The 22,813-nt window shown below is 33.5% G+C and overlaps 1 protein-coding gene across 2 annotated transcripts in view; it reads right to left on the bottom strand.

The window, feature by feature from the left end:
• LOC138335142 (coiled-coil domain-containing protein 186-like) overlaps positions 1–22,813 on the bottom strand; it is a 36,890-nt gene that overhangs the window by 9,322 nt on the left and 4,755 nt on the right. Inside the window, exons 3-17 of one of the 2 annotated variants that reach the window (XM_069284089.1) lie at positions 19,109–19,241; positions 18,161–18,289; positions 13,700–13,912; positions 13,308–13,427; positions 11,154–11,258; positions 10,131–10,229; positions 7,176–7,405; positions 6,008–6,188; positions 5,297–5,371; positions 4,806–4,890; positions 4,103–4,182; positions 3,628–3,825; positions 2,906–3,063; positions 2,456–2,525; positions 153–179 (exon numbers count right to left, since the gene is read on the bottom strand). In XM_069284089.1, coding sequence (XP_069140190.1) covers positions 153–179; positions 2,456–2,525; positions 2,906–3,063; positions 3,628–3,825; positions 4,103–4,182; positions 4,806–4,890; positions 5,297–5,371; positions 6,008–6,188; positions 7,176–7,405; positions 10,131–10,229; positions 11,154–11,258; positions 13,308–13,427; positions 13,700–13,912; positions 18,161–18,289; positions 19,109–19,241 — 1,903 coding nt within the window. The remainder of the gene's footprint in view (positions 1–152; positions 180–2,455; positions 2,526–2,905; positions 3,064–3,627; positions 3,826–4,102; positions 4,183–4,805; positions 4,891–5,296; positions 5,372–6,007; positions 6,189–7,175; positions 7,406–10,130; positions 10,230–11,153; positions 11,259–13,307; positions 13,428–13,699; positions 13,913–18,160; positions 18,290–19,108; positions 19,242–22,813) is intronic. The other variant, XM_069284090.1, reaches the window with a different exon arrangement.

Here is a 22,813-nt window from a genome sequence, read left to right on the forward strand (position 1 = left end):
TAATCTCTACATAAATCATATACAAAACCAACATAACTGAGGCAGACATAAATGTGCAATAAGTAGGAATCCATGCTGCAACACTGAACTGAAGAGTTCTGGTAAAGGGAGACACTGAACTGAAGAGTTCTGGTAAAGGGAGGCTACTGTACCTGTACTGACTGGCGTCTGCTGTCGATCTATATATAGAATACACAGTACATGTCAACATAAAAGGTACAAGAGGTGTATAATGATGTGAAGGTAAAGATTAAAGCAGGATTTATGAGATGATAAATGTTGGATTAACAGTAATAAACTTGAAGCCAGTAAGAGTATGCTTTATTAGGATGGTATAATATTATGTTTATATAATGGAAATTGGATTTTAGATTGATTGTATTGTAAAGGTATCAAATTGATTCCAAACAAAATTGTTTAGAATGTGTGCTGATGATTATGTATTTTTGACTTGTACACATGCATTTTTGAAAATAATTTACTATAATTTTTTTCCAGTCACCCTAATTTACAATCTTACAATAGGTTTGCTGTGTGTACATTATTTCATTCCTTTGATAAAATTTGATATTTCAAACCATACAGTATCAGACAAAATTTGTTTTCATATCTCCCTATAGGTAGTTACCAAACATCTAAAAATGCATCCTCTCACTTAAATGGACCCATATATACCAAGCTAGTGTCTCAAAAGTATAATAGTAAAAAAATCTAGACAATATTTTTCTTTAACATACTGATGATAAATCAAAAGGCAAAATGTAGGTCACAGTGACCTGATTTGGTCTGTGACCTAAGTTGACCTTTATACCATGCCTGAAGGACAGTGAGATGGATGGCCACAAGGCAAAGTTATTGTTCTGTAATCAGTTGGGGGAATAATAGTGCCCGGCACATGCAGAAAAGTAAACAAAAAATGACTATAATGTTTCAGGCTAAACCCATTCATCCCCAAAGACATATTTAGACTCTTCTAGTCCATAGGCTGGAAGAATCCATTTTGGAATTTTAGGGGTGAAAGAGTTAATAGAAAAATAATGAAATACTGCAGAATTGATAATCATATTGCATACTCTGCATGCTTCTGTCATTTCTACAAAACTCAATGTCCTATACAACATATAGCTGCGGTTCAAACTTTTGAGTGCTGTTGTTTCTTATTTTTGATCTATACCATTTCAAGGCAGAGTTATCAAAGTGTCATGAGCCACTAAAATGTCCACTTTAAAGAATTGTTAACAAAAAGTCAGCAAATGTCTTTGGCTGATTCATATCTCTATATGAACAGTGACTGAAGGTTATATCCTGACATTGTAACACAAATTTTATACTGATTCTGGTTTGGGTTTTATTAGTTAAACATCCTATTAACAACCAGGGTCATATAAGGAGGTACCAGGTTTGTTGGTGGAGGAAAGCCAAAGTACCAGAAGAAAAACCACCGACCAGTGGTATGTATCTGGCAACTACCCCACATGGGATTCGAACTTGCGACGCAGAGGTGGAGGACTTGTAGTAATATGTTGAGACATCTTAACCATTCGGCCATCGCGGGACCTACTCCAATTAAGTTCTATTATGGATAAGGTTGTTTTATTTGGTGGAGGATTTTGCTTCAAAATTGAAGCTATTATGGTCTTCAATGTTGTATACCAGACACGGAGGATGAGTCTTTGAGTCCAGATGATTCCTTGTAGCAAATTTTTTTCCCTGTGTTTTTGTGAAGTGTATGTACATTGTTATCAAAATGTAGGGCATTAAAGCAGACTTTTCCATTGCGGACAATCACACAATTCACAAAAGCGTTGAAGGCAAGCATCACTAATATCACCATGAACATGGAGAATCTAGATGCAACAACATCTAATGTTAGCAAAAAATGATAACGAAAATACTAAATAATCATAGCAGGACCTTGCAAAATGATTTCATATACGCTGTGAGTACAGAAACACACCAAATGCTCAAAAACTTTAGTTGTTTTGATAGATACGTGTTTTTTTTAAGACTTTTATCAAAATTCTATGGAGCAAAATAGCCAAAGAGTGTTTATTTTTTCACATTACAAGATTTTTCCTGCTAAAGTAGTAGTCATTGTCTTCAGTATGACTCCAATATAGAATGAGACCTCCCTTAAATTTTAAAAAGTCGGGGCAAATTTGATGAGACTTTTATGAGGTAAAATTACTGTGTAATGAGAGTGATTGGAAAGTTTTAAGTGTAAAGAAAAAAGTTTTTGTGAAACGGAGACTGAAAAATCATTCTGTACATGCCTCTTATTTGTCTCAAGATCAACTGAAGCATGAACAAGCAAGCAGATGGTTTGTTGTTAGAATGTCAATGTTCATATACAGCGAGCAAGATATCTGATACATGTATAGAATCTGTAGCAAACATATTTTTGGGAATGTATACTGTTTATTTCATAGTGAATCTATCATTTATTTTATCTTACCTTATGAACATCTACCACTTCTGGCGTCAGGGTACCAGATTCCTCTCGTAAGGCATAACTCTGGATTATCCTATAGAAAATTATAGAATATGTTCATTTCATTTCTAAATGGAAATAAAAATCATGACATGCTCATTTAACTTTTTTAGACTACAATTTGATATATAAATCTAAAATAGGTAAACTTCTCTAAAACAGACACATTCATTGTTTAAAAATGAATCAGGTTTTTGTGTTGTGGTAAAAAGATTTTCTTGAGACCTGGTAACTTATTCACATTAACCTCTTCTTAACCATCTGGCCACAAAGGTTCCAAATATAGCAAATATTTAAACATTGACCTCTCTTAAATGATATACTGACCCTGGGATAACATACAACGATTTAAAATACCATGCTACATTGGTATCTTCATTTACTTTGAAAAAGGAAGTATATGGGGTAACTTACTTATTTTTCTTATGTATTTCGTCTATTAGCTGAGAAATATGATCATCCATAAATTCTATCTTTTCGTTTTTGCGAGCATGAGAGCGTTGCAGTTTGACGATTCTCTCGATAAGAAGTTGTCGGTCAGGCTCCACCTGTTCAGTGATCACTGGGTACTCCTAATTACAGAAATAAGCAAACACTTTAGAAATATTCATTGAATTAAAAAGTTCCATTATACTAGATCTCTTGACAAAGAAAAACAGAGGCAAAGAAAGATATTTTTCTCCAATTTTTTAAAAAGAAATATTTTTTTTTCATCTAAAAGCCAAAATTACATGGCATAATGATTAGTTTAAAACCTAGAGTTCTGTTCAAATATTCTGTATTTGGATATCAAACAGTCATCTGCAGTTGGAGGTAGGTCTTGATTGTGAAGTCATGTATTTGCGAGCGTAACGTCACACTTTTCAGAGAAAACAACATGAAATGATGAATTTTGTTCAATCGTCAAAATCGGTAACTACCCACAAGAGAGATAACTCTGTAAGATGCGAAGATGGAATAGGGTAGTCTGTGAAACAATTCAAGCAAGTCTGGCCCCATAATCACGAAACAGACTGGAGTTTAAAATTGTCTTAATTTATGACTTGATGACATTGCAAAAAGTTACATCATTTGTGATTTGCTAAGTCAAAACTTATGTCTAAGACTCTTTCATGATCCTGGAGCCTGGTCTGTACCTGTTCCTGAGGACTGTAATGCCTCACAGCTGGGACGCCCTGTATATTTGATATCATCCCCCCATTCTGGGCATCAGCCATAGTGTTGAGGGAGCCGTTGGAGCTCGTTCGTGAACCCATACTGGTTGTATCTCGTTCTCCATTCATTTCCACAGCCTCTAACTTCTTCTTAGCCTGCTGCAGCTGTCTGGTGAGGTCCTAGAGATCACAACAATGTACAACACTAAATAGTCTTAACCAATCATATACAGCATTACTACTCTTTTTTCAGCAAATGGCTAGGCCTGTCACATCTCCAAGTAACAAAGCTATTCATCATTCATTTATCTAAATTTAATCTGCTAGATGACTTTGTTACCCAACCTATTTTTTCTGTGAACACAGCATAAACTGTTTTACACTTTTGATTTTTTATTTGATATTTATATACACAAATTGTGTATGTAAAGAAACAACCATTGGCAAAAAGTGATACCTTCACATTGTTTGTGTGTTTCCTTTTTAATGTTTTGATTTCATCTTTCTCATCATCAATTCTCCGAGACATTTCATCAACTGTAAGAGAAAAGTTTGCACCATGAAACACAACAGCGTTGATAAAATACAAGTGACTATGCATTCGACTGACCTCATCAAAATCACAATTTCATATGGGTGATCAAAAGCTTGCCAAGATCATTGTTGGCCTCCATTAAAGATGCTCCACCGCTGACAAACGGTATTTTTTCTCTATCAAATACAGGAGCAGGCGATTAAGTATTTTTCTTCGGTTACAAAAGTTACTTACTTTACACCATTACCACCATTGAAAAGTTTGAGCTTCTCATTTCACTTCAAGATAAAAATATAAAAAATAATTTTTTGCATCCCGAAAAAAATCCATGGCACTATATCCTATATTGAATGAAATACTGATTGCGCATGCACCAAAAGCAAAATAAATCATTTCATATTATTTTTTGTGTTAATTAGACATATATATACACGATTAAACACCAATTATAGTTCAGATGATGAGTATCGTTTATGGTTTATCGGCGGTGGAGCATCTTTAAAAATAAATTTCAATGCTGAAATATTTTCCCATAAATGAACAAGTTTTAAATTACATTTATATCTCCAAACATAAGAATGCTAATGTTATAAAATATTGAGTATGTAACCAATAAATTACTCACCAGCCTTTGTCTTCTCTGCCAGACAAGCAGTAAGATGAGTTACCTCCCCTTGTCTAAGGCGCCTCTCCTCCTCCAGATCAGTGGTCTACAGACATATGAGAAACAATTATTCCTAGACCGGGAGATTTTTTTACAAGAATTTGTTTTTATGCATGATTGCATATTCATATTCATTCATATATTCAACATAGAATCCAGATTTTCTCATGATATGAAATTTCCACTCATTTCAAAATTAAAGCAGATTATATATTACCGATGATAAACTTGTGTTTAACTTACCATAAAATAAGTTTTTAATCAGATTTACAAAAAAACTTTACAGGTAAAACAATACAGGTAAATTCTTGGTATGTAGCTTAAAAGTGGATGATGGTATATAACTATTGCAATTCACAACTATAATGGTTAGAGCGTCAAAGTTATAAATATTTCCAGTGCATAGTAAAACAGTAATTCAATCTATAAGTATGATGAAGCTAAACCCTTACCAATTCCTTGAGTTTGGATTCCTGTGACTGAACCTCTACCGTCAGACTCTGTACTTCACTAGATAGATTTAGGCTCTGTAAAACAAATCAAATTTATATCAGGATTAAACAGAATATCATCGGGTTAAAAACAGAAATGACAATGTGTCCTCTCACTAGCATTAAGGGTTTAAAGTGTTAGAAGAAATGTGTGAATTACAAAATACATGTACAACCGTACTTCCTAAATGCCCTTGCTTTCCTTTGAAATACAATTATCATTCTAAACTGCCATTTTGGCATGTCGGACATAGCAAAAATTAAGAAATGCTGAACCTACAACACATATACATTGAGGAACGATCAAATTTACTGATAATACTAAAATTCCAATCTCTAAAATCATAATTAAAACTAGAACTGTCAGAGAGTGGGCAACTTATACTCTCTGCTGCACAAATTCAGTAATATCTCCATATATAATGGACATTGCAAAACCCTATATAGTTTACTTAACTCCCCTTTATGTCAGGGTTCTGTGTACCAAATTTTATCAAAATCGATTGAGCAGTTTAGGAGGAGTTTGCCACAGACAAAGTTGTGTCTACAGACATCGGACAAACCTATTCCTGGACCAGTATACCCCTTAACTTCATTGCCTGGGGTATAATTATAAATGAGTTCCAAAAACTTGTTCCAAAAACTTGTTCAGTTTAAGCTATATGCTTATACCTTATTTTGAAGCAGAGTATTCTCCGATTGTAGTTCAGCGTTTTTGGCACTAAGTTTTTCTGTTAGCTCTAATTTCTCCGTTTCCCGTTTGTAGCAAGCCTCACTATCAATCTTCAGATCTTTATTACTGATTTTCAGCTCTGCGATCTCAGCATCAAGTGACTTAATAGTGGTCTGGGCTCTACAGAAAAAAGATATCTCAATATTTTATGATACATATGATTGGGTTTTTTTTTTGTCTTTTTAGTACAAAACAACTGAAGGTAACAAATTTTCTCTTGCGTATGATGTACTTTCGCAAAACCAAATAAGTTCACGAAAGCGAAACCAAGTTAATTTGCAAAACTTTATCTCCATGAATTAATATTTATATCATTTATATTCAATTTTTAAAACGACAACTATTGCTCTCCACTAACTTTAGTACTAAATTTAGTACCTGCTAAAGAAAGTTGGGTTTACAGTTATGTATATCTTACTCATATAATTTTATCAATCAATTTACACTCTATAATATAATCGTCAAGCAGATGGAAACTTTATATTAAATAATGAAATTGGTGTATACTGTTCACTTTTGACAGGTAAGACCAAAACATCTTCTCTATAACATTCTAACTAGAATAATATAACATCCCAACTATGGTAAACTAAATTTCTTTAGTAGATTCTAATTATTACAATTTCATTTTCTAATCAAGTTTGCAGACATAAATTGAGCGAATTAAAAACCTTATTTATCATATTTTTTAATATCATCAAAATAAATGATAATACATAAATATAAACTTTTACAAAATAACCTTAATCGCAGAAATCCGACAGTAAATGACTCGCGAAAGAAAGTTGGTGAACAGTAGACAATACATATCTTTTGTTAAATATACCCACCCCTTTCTCACAAATTATCTGTAATGAAATTTACAGTACCATTTTAAACAGCTCCATCCCAACCCCCTCTTATGCACCCTTAAGATCTCCTGAAATACCCAATACAGTCAAACCTGTCTGCAAAGAGGAACCAAGGGACGAGAGAAAAGTGGTCTCTATGGACAAGTGGTCATTATATACAAGTCAAATTTTGTTATTACATGGCCATTTGGGACACAAAGAAAGTGGTCATAATAAGCAAGTGGTCTTTATACAGAGGTATATAAATGTGCCGTACCTCTTTAAATCACTTTGTAGAGGCACCAACTGCTCTATCCGTGTTTGTAACTCTTTGTTGTCCTTTTTCTGCCTCTGTAGCATAGCTGTGTATTTGTTCATTGTCGCCTCATTCTGGGCAAGCTCCGCCTCCATGTGAGTACACTTATCGCGGAATGTCGTAAGCTCCGTAACAAGCTCCGATTGCTTCCCCTTGAGTTGTTCAATTTCCTGGCATGCTGCTTGGTACGCCTAAAAAAACAACACACAAGATAACCTTCGGGCCATGTGAGCTAAAAATCATATGTCACCGGGTTAATTTTTCTTCCGGGGTTGCTTAAAGATATGTACTAATGACTTAATTTTCCTGATTATAAGAATTTTGAAATAAATAATATTTCCGCCCTGTAACATCCCTTAACATATAAACAAGGACATAGTCATTCAGATTCCCCGCCAATGGAGATATCAAAGCTGAAGTAAGTTTGATTGTGGAGACTTATGTGTATGAAAAAAACCAGGAAAAAGGAAGTTGAGCTAAAGAAAGATGGAGTATAATTCAAGTAGAGCGGGGCTACAATTGTTGAATCAGGTATACAGCCTTGACATTTATATTAGACTATATACACAAAGATGGGTGGAGTTTTGCAAAGTAACATTTACCATTTACCATGATATTTTCAGCAATATTTCCATGGTAACGGAAAAAGTGCAAAAAATGAAAACCTAAAAATAGCAAAAGGTACTACTAGACCATAAACAGAAAGTGTCTATGAAGTTTCGTGGAAATATCTCTGCTGGTTTTAGAGTTATGCTCCGGAAATGAACCTGCTACAAAAATATGATATTTTCAGCAATGTTTCTATGGTTACAGAAAAAAGCACAAAAAGTGAAAACCTAAAAATAGCAAAAGGCACTACTAGACCATAAGAACAATGTGTCTATGAATTTCATGGAAATATCTCTGCTGGTTTTAGAGTTGTGCTCCGGAAACGATTCTTACACAAAAATCTGCCATTTTCAGCAATGTTTCCATGGTTACAGAAAAAAGTACAAAAAGTGAAAACCTTAAAATAGCAAAAGGCACTACTAGACCAAAGATCAATGTGCCTATGGAGTTCCGTGCATATATCTCAACCAGTTTTCCAGTTATGCTGCAGAAACGAACCTGGTACAAAAAATGATATTTTCAGCAATGTTTCCATGGTTACGGAAAAAGTGCAAAAAATGAAAACCTAAAAATAAAAAGGCACTACTAGACCATAAGAACAATGTGTCTATGAAGTTTCATGGAAATATCTCAGCTGGTTTTAGAGTTGTGCTCCGGAAACGATTCTTACACAAAAATCTGCCATTTTCAGTAATGTTTCCATGGTTACAGAAAAAAGTACAAAAAGTGAAAACCTTAAAATAGCAAAAGGCACTACTAGACCATAAGATCAATGTGTCTATGAAGTTTCGTGGAAATATCTCTTCTGGTTTTAGAGTTATGCTCCGGAAACGAACCTGGTACAAAAATATGATATTTTCAGCAATGTTTCCATGGTTATGGAAAAAAGCAAAAGATGAAAACCTAAAAATAGCAAAAGGCACTACTACACCATAAGACCAATGTGTGTATGAAGTTTCGTGGAAATATCTCTACTGGTTTTAGAGTTATGCTCCGGAAACAATTCGTACGGACGGACAGACGGACGGACGGACGAAACCCATTTGTATATCCCCCGCCAACTTCGTTGGGCGGGGGATAATAATATGCCTGTAACATGCTCATACTTTCAGTATGTGATATAGAATTCATAACTATATCCAAGAAGCTGGGTTTTATACAATAAAACAAAATATCGTTATTTTGAAATTAAATGCGGACCCAATTTTGGAAAAAGATTGTATCAAAATTGTCATATTTTCTTTTTTTTTCTGAAAAAAAAATGATCTCAAGAAAAATTGATTTTTTTAGAATTTCCATATTAATTATATTATTGGAGCATAGAAGATAACACAATAATTACATATCTTAATGATTTTTCTTACATAAGATATAACAAACCAGTTTGCAAGCTACATTTTTATGGAGGCCTGACCTCAAACATTCAAAAAGAGTCTTATTCAGCAGGAAACATATCAGCTTTTTCTGAGACAAATATTTTGCTCTGTGATATAGTATTAAAATGGACTATTTTCCGTTATAGCACTTTTCAATTGATAAGTAAAGTAACAAAATATTAAATGAAAATATTTTCCAGCAATTTCATTTCAGTATTTTGTTTGTCCGTTTCCATACGAAAATTAGTATACCGGTTACGAAGAAGCTCGAAACTCAAATGTTTCTATTCAAAACACCACTAACTTCCTTCGGCATCCATTACTGTGTAAATTTATTTCTATTCTGCAAAAAGATAGGTATACAATTATAATGTTAACAGTCATTCATTTCTTACTTCTGACGTGAAGTTTTTCCTTTTGGGTCCCTGTAAATCCATGTGATATTTGATCTGATTGTTAAGCGACCATTATGATTTCGGGATTTTACTTCATGCATGAATCTTCAAAATTATGCTATATTCACCGATTTCTACCCCTTTAGATTGATACACTTCAAGTAAACACTCGGAAAGGTTCTAGACGAAATATTTTCTGGAATGCCGATGTTATAATAGATTGGAACGGATAAATAACATACGTTTGCCGGGATCCGGATAGCGACGTTACAAACGTATGACATCACAGAAGGGACTGTCTACGTTAAGGCATTTAACCTTGTCACCATGTTTGAAGAAAATCGGTTAACATTTGTTACAGTGTTACAGACAGACGGACAAACCCAAATTAATATCCCCCATTTCGGAGAAAGCAGGGGATAATAACATACAGCAGAACATTGGTGAACAGGATTAATGCAAGCTACTACATTTCCTACACATGATATTTTATACAGCCTTTTATCATTCTATCCTCTCATTATCTCTTTCATTACCTCTTCCTGACTTGACTTCTGTTGTTGTTGATGCAGTAACTCGCTCTCCTTCATTTTCAATTTGTTGTCCAGATTGTTTGACTTGATCTCTTCAGATTCCTGGTAACAATGGTATAAAAAGGGCATGCTAAAAAAATCTAAATATAGCCAGAAATGTCTGTAAGAATTAATTACAAGAGATCCCAGAGGGACTTTCAATCCAACAAAATAATGATCTATGTCTGACAATGGAAAGAAGGATCTTTTCCCTGCTTTTCAAGCCTTAACTATCGAAATCCAAGATAGCTGTCTGTTGACAATCTTGTTGACTGATCAAAATGCAATATGCACAACTAGGGCCCTAGGGGAACCTACAGTTTAATTTTTAACCAGTTCCCTTCAGTACTTCCTGAGAAATAGAGGTAACAATCTTCACCTATCAAAATCCAAGAACATTGTATTGCAAACTTTCTTGACTGTTCATTATGTCTACTTAATCAGTAATCAAATCCATAACAGACATCTCTGCCAGATTGTGATTTTCCAGATCATCATCGACCGGGTTATCAAATTTTTACTGTATTATCATTGTCATAGCAACCATAAGGTCCAAGTGCCTCCCCTCAAAACATTACAATGAGATCTGCCAGCGCAGTAATACACAATTTTACATTCTGCCAGCGCAATAATACACAATTTTACATTCTGATTATATATATACCTGATATGTTTTGACAATTTCCTGACAATACACAATTTGATATTCTGACTATAAAATATCAAAGAAACACAATTTAACATAGAAACATCTTTTTTTTTGGGGATGTGGAAATGGCGTGGCAGTAGAAGGCACAGATTTGCTTGACTAGGCGATTGGGTGCTGTAGATCATGAGTTCGAGGCCCAGATAGGGCAAGAGTAAATAAATTGTCATACTTTGTTAAATTGTGTTTCTTTGATATTCTGACTATATATATACCTAAAAGGTTTTAATAATTTCCTGACAGTACACAATTTGATATTCTGAGTATATATATATATATACCTGATATGTTTTGACAATTTCCTGACAGTTTCGTCGGATCTGTTCAGTCTCTTCCTTTGCCTCAGTCAGTTTCTGGTGTGTTTTATCCAGTACAACCTTGGTTTCCTATTAACACAAAATATAACATTCTGCACATGTAGTCAATATCATTTCTCTGAACTAAATCAGTTTTCTATTTTTAGATTATAAAAAATCCCAAATTAAGAAGAATGCTGAACCTAATTTCAATCATGTTTTATTAATGCTTTGAAATTCCAATCCTATGTGGTAGAGGTAAAAAAGTGGAACAACTCCTATTAAGTTGGCATTGACAAGAATAACTAACCAATTAAAGTACATTATGTTCTAAACATATTCACATGTAGAAGTAGAAGGCATATCAAACAACAACATCAAGAAAAGATGTCTAAGTACATTTGATTCATGAGAATATTGGTTAAACCAAAAAAATATCATAAAAAGAGGTTGAATGGTCCTGTATCGCTCACCTGGTTTGTTATGCCAAGATATGTTCTGAATACAGGTTCAATCTTTATTAACTTCCTATTTCCCTGACGGACCTCACCCCTCCTGCCCCCTGAGAGGTCAGAGCCAAGATTTATACAAACTCTGTTCCCTTCCCCCCAAGGATGTTTTTGGCCAAATTTGGTTATAATCAGTGCAGAAATCTATGACTTGTAACGATGTAAGGAAATGTTGACAGACAGACAGACAACAAAAGCTGCACCATGACATCAGCTCACAAGCAACTTCGGACCAGGTGAGCTAAAAATGATTTTTCAATGTAGAATTTTAACTGAGTAAATTAAATAGGATAAAATTGGATTTCGTTTTTATGTTAACCATGCTTGTATGGAGCAATTCCTCTAAGAATATATTCTATGGGGCGCGTTAGCGCCCCATATTGAATATATTCTTAGAGGAATTGCTCCATACAAGCATGGTTAACATAAAAACGAAATCCAATCCCTATATTTACACTCACACGACTTTTTATTTATATTTTATGCAATAAAATCGTCATTTGAAAGTGACGTAATTATTCAATAAAAGTCGGTCAAAAGTGGGAGGAGCTTACTCATTTGAACAGCGAATGGTGACGCTTCACGTAAGGTAGAATTATTCACCCGCGACGACAAAAAAGTTCAATATTTTAGTGTAAAATAAACATGACAAACAAAGTAAATTTCAGAGATAATTTTATTTAATCAGATCAGAACTTTAAATATATATTCAATTTTGCTAAAAGTTAATATATAGCGTAATAACATAAAGAATTTGTACACGGCCACATGTGTGAACTCAGTGACCGTTATTGTGCAGCGAGGCGAAGCTGACGCACGCTTACACACTGGAGTTTGCCGAAGTTGGCAAAACACCGATTTTCAAGTAGCTTAATGTGTTTGAGATGTCGTCTGACTTGACGGTATTACATCCTTGGGAGCCATGTGATTATATAATCTACGCTTAGATCCATATCGCCATCGATAGATGAAACAAATTCACTTGTGTTCGATGGATACAATGTATTTGTGGTGACGCGGAACTGTCAACACGTGGATTATTAGCGGTGCATGTTTTATAATACACATGATTAAATACTCAAAGAACAAAGAGAAGAGGATATGTTTATAACTGACCTCTATCAGGGGTCTCACACTCGTCCACCCCAAAGGCTCGATCGTAGGACGAACATAGGCACAGAGGTAATGTTTACATTTGACACCTATCATTTTTAACAAAAATGAAAGCACGTCGCCCCGGTCGGGATATTTTTCCGTTTCTTTATACAATTGTAAATTTAAAAAATGTTTGAATCATATATAAATATAAAACATGTATATATTGTTTACATTTTTCCAAAATTCTATGAAAAACAACAATATACACGTAATGTTGCGTCAAAATGTAAACAAAGCCATGTGTTTCTTTTTAAAAAAAGTAGTCCTTTTACGTTGCACAGAACATTTCCTTACGCAAGTTCAAAGTTCAATGTTACCATGCAGTTATGGTCAACAAAATCGGCTAGTATTAGCGTATAGTGACCAAGCCTAGCAAGTGTAAATATAACAGTATGAAGAAATCAAGAAAATTAGTTATTATGTTTATCTTAAAACATATTAAAATACTAAGTCAGTTTTCTGGATAACTAACCTTGTGGGCCTCTAGTTCTGACTTAAGTTTATTCTGAGCCCATTTGATCCGAACATCAGCTGACACCAACATTTCCTTCTCTTTCTCCAACTCTTTGTTGATGCTGTTCACCTCTGAAATCTGAAACACCAACTTGTTTATTAGTCCAAATATGAATATGAAGAAAGGATTCTTGAATAGATATGAAATATATTACAATAAAACACATCTATAACAAACATGCTTTCAACAAATTAATAGTAACAACTTGGTCATTTTCATTCCCAACAAGGTTCCTATATGTCTGTAATAAGCTTGTAACAAAGTGAATTTTGTTTTATTTTTGTGAAACTGAGCAGTGCATTATAATTATGGTTATAGCATTCTATCAAGCTGATATGGATGAACTGTACCTTTGCATCGATCTCAGTCTGTAGACGTTTCCTCTCCCCTTTAGCTTCCTTGACCTTGTTGTTGAGGCCATCCCTCTCCCGTGTGAGCTCTCTGACCTTGACCTCTAGCCTCTCCACAGTCTTGTGGGCCCCCATGAAGTTTTTCTCGGCCTGTGCGTACTTGACTACCATATCAGCTTTGTCTTTGTTAGCTTCTTCATACATCTTTGTCACCTGAATATTAACGGGAAAAAATATGTCATTTGGAATAACAGCAGTGAAAATAATAACCTGAAACAACAACTGTGAAAATAAGATGTTCAAAACTTTTAACACGAAACTTGCTAAGGCAGGTTTTACTGAATATCATACCGTATATAATTAATTGGTTAGGCCAAATAAAAGAATATTCTAGTTTCTGGGAACACCCTTTCAAAATGAAGGGTCGGTACGTAGGGATTTTTTTTTTTTTTTTTTATATTTCTTTTTCTCTTCATCCCAGTTTCCTGCAGTGAAAAACTGAAGCAGAACTTATTCAACCTTATATAAACCATGGATTTGATTCCCAGGAGATTATTGGTGTCTTAGATTTACAGAATTGGTACCAAAATTCCTGATTTTGTGAAAAACCAAACAAAATTTAGGTTGTAATTTGTTTGATTGAGGACAAAACTGAAAAAAAAAAATTTTGAGTAGGTACTGATTTTATAGGTTCGGTTGGGTTACTGGAGACACAAATATTTTTTTGTATGGCCTTATTTTTGCAGCGATGGTATTGTGGGTCCTCAACATGATCGCAAAATTTTGATCCACGAAATATTAACAAGAGGCCCAAGAGGCCTTGACGGTCACCTGAATGCTGATACAGAAAGAGCATTGTAAAGTTGGTTCAAATCTGTAGAAAGTATTTACGAATTAGAATAAACTTTACAGTTGAACCTTGGTATTAAACTTTTCATTTTTTGTTTTTCATTTTGATAGTTAGTGTATTATGTTACCAAACCTTATTCTTAAAATTCACATTTGCTTTGCCAACGTTAAACAACAAAACAAAACTAGAAGTCAGTCAGTGATTTTATGAATTTCACTTTTTAATCTATGAAGATTATTTGGTTTCATCAAACCTGTGAATTCAGAAGAAGATTTTTGAAATTTTAGCCATTTTGACTCATTTTGGTCCCGCCCCTCTGGTCCCTGGGGGTCAGCTAGGACCAATACGGATATGGTGGTTTTTTTTTTGTTTTTTTTTTTTCCAAAAAAAAAATTACTTTATTCCCCAGACATGATAAACGTAGATGACTGCCAGGGTTGGAACCCTGGATTCAGCATCCGTACATAATTGTCCTCTTGCAAGAGGGCTTTCATTCAACATTCATTTCCCTATATTCTCTCTAACCTTCCAATCATTCACTTACTCTTTCTCTTTCTTTATATTATTCATTGATACATTCGTTCTGTGAATCTTTCATACTCATTTATTACTTTTCTTTCATTCTTAATTCATCCTCGCATTCTATAGCTAATTCCTAAATTTATCTAAAATATTCTGAACATACTTTATTGATACAATTTTCTTTTTCTTTGATTTTATAAACATTTCTAAATTACTTAGAAATAGGTATTGGACTTTCCTAAATATATGATCAACAGCAATTTCTATTTTGTTATACTTAATTTCATTTCTACATTTCCAAATGGACCATTTGAAGGACAATAATGCGGTATTGAGAAGAACTGACATATTATCTTTAGCTTGAAATCCCAAAATCACAACATCTGATGTCAGCATATCTTCATTAAATCCCGGAATGGTTTTAAATATATGTACAGAACAAATGTTTAGAATATTTCTGACAATACCACATTCAAAAAATAAATGTACAATATCTTCAGTTTGCGTTTTGCAAAAATGACACTTGTCATTCGAATTACCAAATTTACTTATTTTTGATTCTGTATATATAATGTTGTGTATACACTTCCATTGAAATTGTTTTACTTGATTTGTTGTAACGGTATTTTGTACATTTTTCCATATTAATTCCCAATTGAACTGTTTTTGAAATTCGATTTCCCATCTTAATTTGCAGATAGGATCTGCATCAGGATTTCTTTTACACGTTATCATTTTTGGTTTCAGACTTTTGTATCCTATCGGTTTGTTATCTTTCCCTATAATATTAAGATTGGCGTCTATATTAGGATAAACAAAATCTGTCGCCCCAGCATCAATTCCTTTTAGAACATTCAACCGTTGTGTCGGAAAAGCGATCTTAAACTTTGCTAGTTCAGCGATACAATTTCTTTTGTCAGTTAACATGTTATATATTTCGTAATCCTCTTTAAAATTATTTCTGCGTTCATCCCATAAATCTTGTATTGTAAAAATATTGCTTTTGAGAAAAGAAGGAAAATATATGGCTGTTTTATTATACTGGATGAAATAATTTCCAAAAATTGGCTGTTCTAGTATTTTGTTTTTGTTGAGAGTTGAGTGGCTAGATTTTTGGAAATTTGCCCATGCTTCAAGAAGATTTCTGTAGAAAAGTGGAATTTTTGATGTGTCAATAGTGCGTATGTCTGATAATTTACATAGAAAATAGGTTACTCTAAATTTTTCATCCATATAGCCTAACCAGTATTTACCTATTTCAATCCATGTCTCAATATCACTTTGCATAATTTTATACATTGTTTTTATTTGCCTTCTGAAAATGAATTCTCTGATATTAACAATTTCCATTCCCCGTCTTTGAACCTTTTTGATGACATATTCCTGTTGACTAAATCCCTTTTCCCATTCCATACAAATTCCCATATCAATGAATCGATTTCTTTTATATAACGTTCTGAGATACCACGTGCTTCAATTTCATAACCTATAAGTGATATTACTAAAGACTTAATAACTAAACTCTTACCATATAGTGTTAAATTTCTACTTTTCCAAACCTGCAAGCATGATTTAATTTTTTGAATTTTTTCTTTCCATATGGAATTGTCATCGATGACGTATCCATGATGGGCTCCTAATGTTTTCACACAAGTTTTCGACCAGGATATATTTGTATATATTGGATCTTTATGCTTCCATCTGCCTAAATATATACCTGTTGTTTTATCTAAGTTAATTTTGAGCCAGAAGCTGATTTGAATATATCTAAAATATTGAATATTTCTACGATCAAATGTTCGTCCCTTACGAATAATTGTGTGTCGATATGGTGTTAAAATGCTTTCTCAGTCTAATAATTCTAACCCAGTTTGACTAATTTCCTATTAAAACTAAGCAAATAATGTTCATAAATGTGTTTTTCCTATATAAACTATAGTAAATTTGACTCCCTCCCAAGTGGAAAATCTGAAATCCAAGGCCCATGAAATTCACACGTTTTATAAAGGGCCTTTCAATCTATGAAGAGTATTTGGTTCCATCGAATCTGTGAACACAGAAGAAGATTTATGAAGTTTTAGCCTATTTGACCCCTTTTGGCCCAACCCCTAAGGCCCCTTGGGGTCGGCCTGGACCAATATGGATATGACAACAAAATGCTATCTCAGGCTAAAAATTCTAACCCAGTTTGACTAATTTCTTATGAAAAATAAGCAAATAACGTTCATTAGTGTGTTTTTCCTGTATAAACTAATTTATAAAAGTAAACTTGACCCCCCTTCCTCAGGGGAAAACCTGAGACCCCAGAATCATATAGTTCACAATTTGTGTAAAGGACCTTAAGACCTTTCCATCTATGAAGAGTATTTTATTCTACCAGTTCCAAAATTTCAGAAGAAATTTTTCGAAGTTTTAGCCTATTTGACCCATTTTGGCCTCGCCCCTTAGGCCCCTGGGGTTCAGTCATGGAAAATCTGTTAATAAGATTCAATGGCCATCCCATAGGGATAATTCTGACATTATTTGACTAATTTTCTATTATAAATGACCAAATAATGCTCCAAAATGTGTTTTCACTATATAAACTATAGTAAATTTAACCACCTCACCAGGGGGAAACCTGAGACCCCAGGGTCATATAATTCACAATTTTTGTAAAGGGCCTTGAGACCTTTCTATCAATGAAAAGTATTTGATTCTACCACATCTGTGAGTGGAGAATAAGATTTTTGAAATTTTAATCAATTTTACCCCTTTTGGCCCCTCCCACAGCCCACTTGGGTAATCACAATTTTGATTGGCCTTATGCCTTAGATGGTTTGTGCAAAATTTCATTGAAATCGCTTCAGCGGTTTTTGAGAAGAAGTCGAAAATGTAAATTGTTTACAAACACATGACGGACGACGCACAACGATGGATAAAAGACGATTAGAATAGGTCACCTTTCATACCTTTAGCTCATAACCTTAGCCAAATCAGGAAAATTTTATTCGCTAAAACTCAATATTCATTGTTTTTGGTCCAAATCGGGAAAATTTTGACTTGTTAAAATAACTGGTTATACGGTATTCAATTTTAAGTAATCTTACCTGATCCACTCGGTGCTTCATCTCCGTCTGTAAACCAGCTATACATTTCTTTGCTGCGGCATCATGACTAGCGAGCTTGTCTCTCAGACCACGTATATCATTCTGCTGCTGTGATATTGTAAACTCCAGCTGTAAAATTAACAATGGTTCATAAAAAGAAAGACCAACAACATCACCTTGGCATACACCTTTGAATGCAAGCGAAACATTTTTTAACTCTGATCTTTAAGGCATAGCCAATTAGTAAAATAATTTTATTAAAGTTGCATTCTATAGCAGTGAAAGAAATTTGCTCTAGAATATATTATGGTTTAGTTGTCTCATATAGTTAAAAAGTTGAGCTGACATGATGAAAAATTTGGAATTACTTGATGTTTCAAATGAAATGAATGGGAATAATATGATACAACTAACTGGTTCACATATAAAAAATAATATTATAATCAAGAGTAGTCTTTTTTTACAAACATACATTAATGGTAAATAGAGAGATGATTTCAGCATTAATGCTAGTAATTATAAGCCATAGGTCCCACATCATATATATCATGTACCGTTACAAAAATAAACAGAAACTATCACTTTCTGTAACATGTAGTCCATATTTGAAATAAAACAATCTACAAATGTCACTTATCTTGGAGTCTTTTTTGTCCATAAACATTTTTACACGTTTGAATTTGTGAAGGATACAAAAAATGCCTTTTGAACTTTGACCTCACCTATTTTTACCTTTGATCTCCCCCCTTTTGATCTTTGACCTCACCATGGCCACTATTAACCTTTGACTTCACCCCTTTTGATATCTCAACTCACTCTTTTTAACTTTTTATCTTACCCTTTTGGACTTTTCACCTCACCCCTTTTGATCTTTCACCTCACCCCTTTTGATCTTTCACCTCACCCTTTTTGACCTTTCACCTCATCATTTTTGACCTTTCACCTCACCTCTTTGATCTGTGGGATGTAAAGGTCATCAGCATTGTGTTTCTTAGCTGTTTTGAGTTCACGGAGGTAGGAATCTCTCTCTTTGATAGCCGTACTCATCTGGTCCTCACAATCCTCTGCATGGCTCTTCCATCTACAACACACACAAGATTCAAAGTTTCTGTTTTTAACCTATGACATTCTACATTATTCATCTATGCATTTTTATAAGGGCAGCGGTGGCGGAGTGGTTAAGATGTCTCCACATATTACCACATATTCCAGTATTTGTTGGATTTTTTTTTTATTTCTACCGGGTATTGAAAAATGACACAGTTCACCTTCTACATAATATCATATGAGAACTGGTTTTTGACTTGTGAAGAATTTAATGGAATTTTAACCCCGAGTGCATTGCCAAACTAACCTGATATATATATTAATTACCGCCTGTATTTTTAATTATTAGAAAAACATATCTGTTTATTATTAGCTTAAAGATGCTCCACCCCCGACAGAACATAAATGATACTCATCACTTGAACAATAATTGGTGTTTCCTCGTGTATACATATGTCTAATTAATACAAAAAAAAATGTATAAAACAATTTGTTTTACTTTTCAGGAATGCGCAATCAGTTCTTCATTCCCTATAGAACAAAAAGTGCCACGGGATGCAATCAATAATTTTTGATATTTTTATCTTGAAATAAAATTAGAAGCCCAAACTTTTCATTGGCGGTAATTAATGGTGTAAAGTTAGTAACTTAGTAAATTTGTCTGCTCTTGGTTTTTATTGAGAAAAAATACTATTTGTAAGAGGTAGAGCATCTTTAAAGTTGTATTGTCTATAACTTTCTCTCTTTTTGTCATAGTGAAAACTGTTTAAGGTTTATACATATTTTTCTCCCTTTGTCTGAGTTTTAAACTTTCTAATTATACCACTTTTTATAAAGTTGCAGCACTGGAAGTATTTTTTATTATAAAGTTAAAAATCTTTTTATCGTGTACACATGAAAAATAGGCTCGAAACAGGCCGAATCATTCCGAACTCTTCCGAACATCTTCGCGACAATCTCGAAGTAACACGAGAGTTGTGAAACCAAGAGAAATGTCAACTATTTTTCGTAAACATAACATGTGGTCAACCTCGCTAGCTCAGCAGACTGGATCTACAAAGAAAATAATGCTCGCACATTACAATATTTGATACACACAATATTGAATTACAGCAATGTTTGAAATAGATGTTTCAGATACTCGCTCTGTGGACATTTACCAGCACGATTTGCTCATATTAGCCAGAAGGAAAACCTAAACAAACACAGGTGCGCTTATGCTTTAGCTAGTTACCTGGATCACCACGTGCAGGACGTGTGGACGTCAGTCACGTGATACGATTCAGAATTCCGATAAAACCCGAAGGTACTGAACATAGCGGTGATTGAAGGCATTATATTCAAAACCAGGTATATATGATCCCTAGATTTCCACTCTCTTATAGACTGACATATGGTTTTGGGGAGCTAAATCATCAAGATACATGTCTATGTTCAAATATCAAATGTTAAACCAACATATCTTTTCGATGAAAATTACAAGAAATACAATTTTAATTTTGAGGAATTAATTACAATAACAAAGTGAAAAAGTATGAATAATTAAGTGGAAGAACCCAGTTGTTTACTTTCAACTATAACAATATGCACTTGTACACATGTACTTTGATTAATATCTATCAGGTGATTTTTTTTCTCATTTGCCTTGAATAAAAATCAGTGAAATAATTTATCATTTGCTAGAAACAATAATCATTAAAATTAATTAACGATATACATGTATAATGTTTTGTTTTGTTATTCCTAAATTAATGGACAGAAATCGAACCTCTAATATAATGGTCTATTGTACTAGTGTTCCTTTTACCAGATACCACTGCCACTAACATACTTGGCTTGTAAAGACAGATTCTAGATTAAAATGTTTAAATACTTTAAATTAAAAAGTAAGTGACCACGCATATACAGTTATGTCAAAATATACGACATGAATAATGATCCTGATTGGACAAGGACTGGGTAACATTGTGGCAGGTTATTATATAACTATACAATATTAGCTAGAAGTATAAGCCATACTTTATCTATTTACTTCCTACCTATAAATCGCTATCTTTCTAGGAAGAGCATACCCTATTCATGATAATCTATAATTCACAATAGGCCTTGACCCAAGTTTATACCACAAAGATATACCGGTAGCCAGTAAAAATCAATGGTTATTTGTAGGGATAAAGCCCCTGCCACCACAGCTGGAAATAACAAATGTTTAATATTCATAGCCACTACCACTGGTGCATGTAGGTTTCTTAAGCTTTTGCACCAGCAGATACGCATATAGGAAGAGACAATGTGATATACATACAAATGTATATTTGTCTATATAATTATAAAGATAGGTTCCTGATCAAGTCTTTGTGTTCAATTTTATATTGTTTCTTTTCTGCAAAATTCAATTTTTTTGTTCTTATATATATTCCTTGGTTGTATAATTTATGAGTTTTGAGATAATACTGATCTCAGTCATAATTAAGAATGTCTTAATATAAACTTTATTCATTTTACATCGATATACAATTTACAAATGACTTTCGATTGCCCAGATGAAAGTGCGCGAGGGGTTTTATATTAGAGAGGAAGGTACTCAGAGAAAACCCACGTGATCATACCCTGGCTAGCTATAGCTATATATATATATACATGTGAAAGGCGAGTGCCACCGGACCATCCTGTAAAAATCTCTTACTTTATTAATGCTACATATATGTTTATATATGTGTATGTATATATGTGTGAGCTATAATTTTCATACTGACAGAGTTTTTAATATCAGCATCAAAAGTTTTGTTTTTGAGACCAGTTATAATATGGCACAAGTTGTATATATATATACCGGTATAACATGGTACTTATAGAAATATATCCTATAAGGGAATCATAAAAACTGACGTTTTAATACATGTGTGACAAATAATCATGAGTCAATCACTTTTATAAAAAGCCAATACAATAGAGCTATATATACCATGCCTGAATACCAATATTCAATGTGACTTATTAAGTATGTTCTTGGTGTTTCTGCGTCAAATTTAATACCTTACCAATTACAAACATGATGTGCATACATAAAATATATGTATAATATTAAATAAAACTAACAACCCTCCTCTAGCACTTTGGCCATTTTGTGTGATGGCTCTTCAGGAATATATATGTACAGTACATACACCATAAAACTTATGCTAATTAAATTAATATAAGATTGTGATCAGTTTGTTAATTAAATAATTAATATTTACATTAACTGACTTAAAAAATATAGATAGCAACTCAACGTTAACACATATTCATGTACATATCGTTAACTTTAAATTAGAAGATTGATTGTCAAACTTAAGCTTGATGTAAATATTACAAATGCGTTAAAGATGCTCCATCGTCGACAGAGCATAAATGATATTCATCATTTGAACAATAATTGTTGTTTAATCGTGTATACATATATCTAATCTACGCAAAAAATAATATAAAATAATTTATTTCTCCTTTGGTGCATGCGCAATCATCAGTACTTCATTCCATATAAAATATAGTGCCACGGAATTTTATCAGGATGCAGTTAATTATTTTTTATATTTTTAACTTGAAGTAAAATAAGAAGCTCAA

Source organism: Argopecten irradians, chromosome 11 (assembly GCF_041381155.1).
Source record: "Argopecten irradians isolate NY chromosome 11, Ai_NY, whole genome shotgun sequence".
Classification (NCBI taxonomy): Eukaryota; Metazoa; Mollusca; class Bivalvia; order Pectinida; family Pectinidae; genus Argopecten; species Argopecten irradians.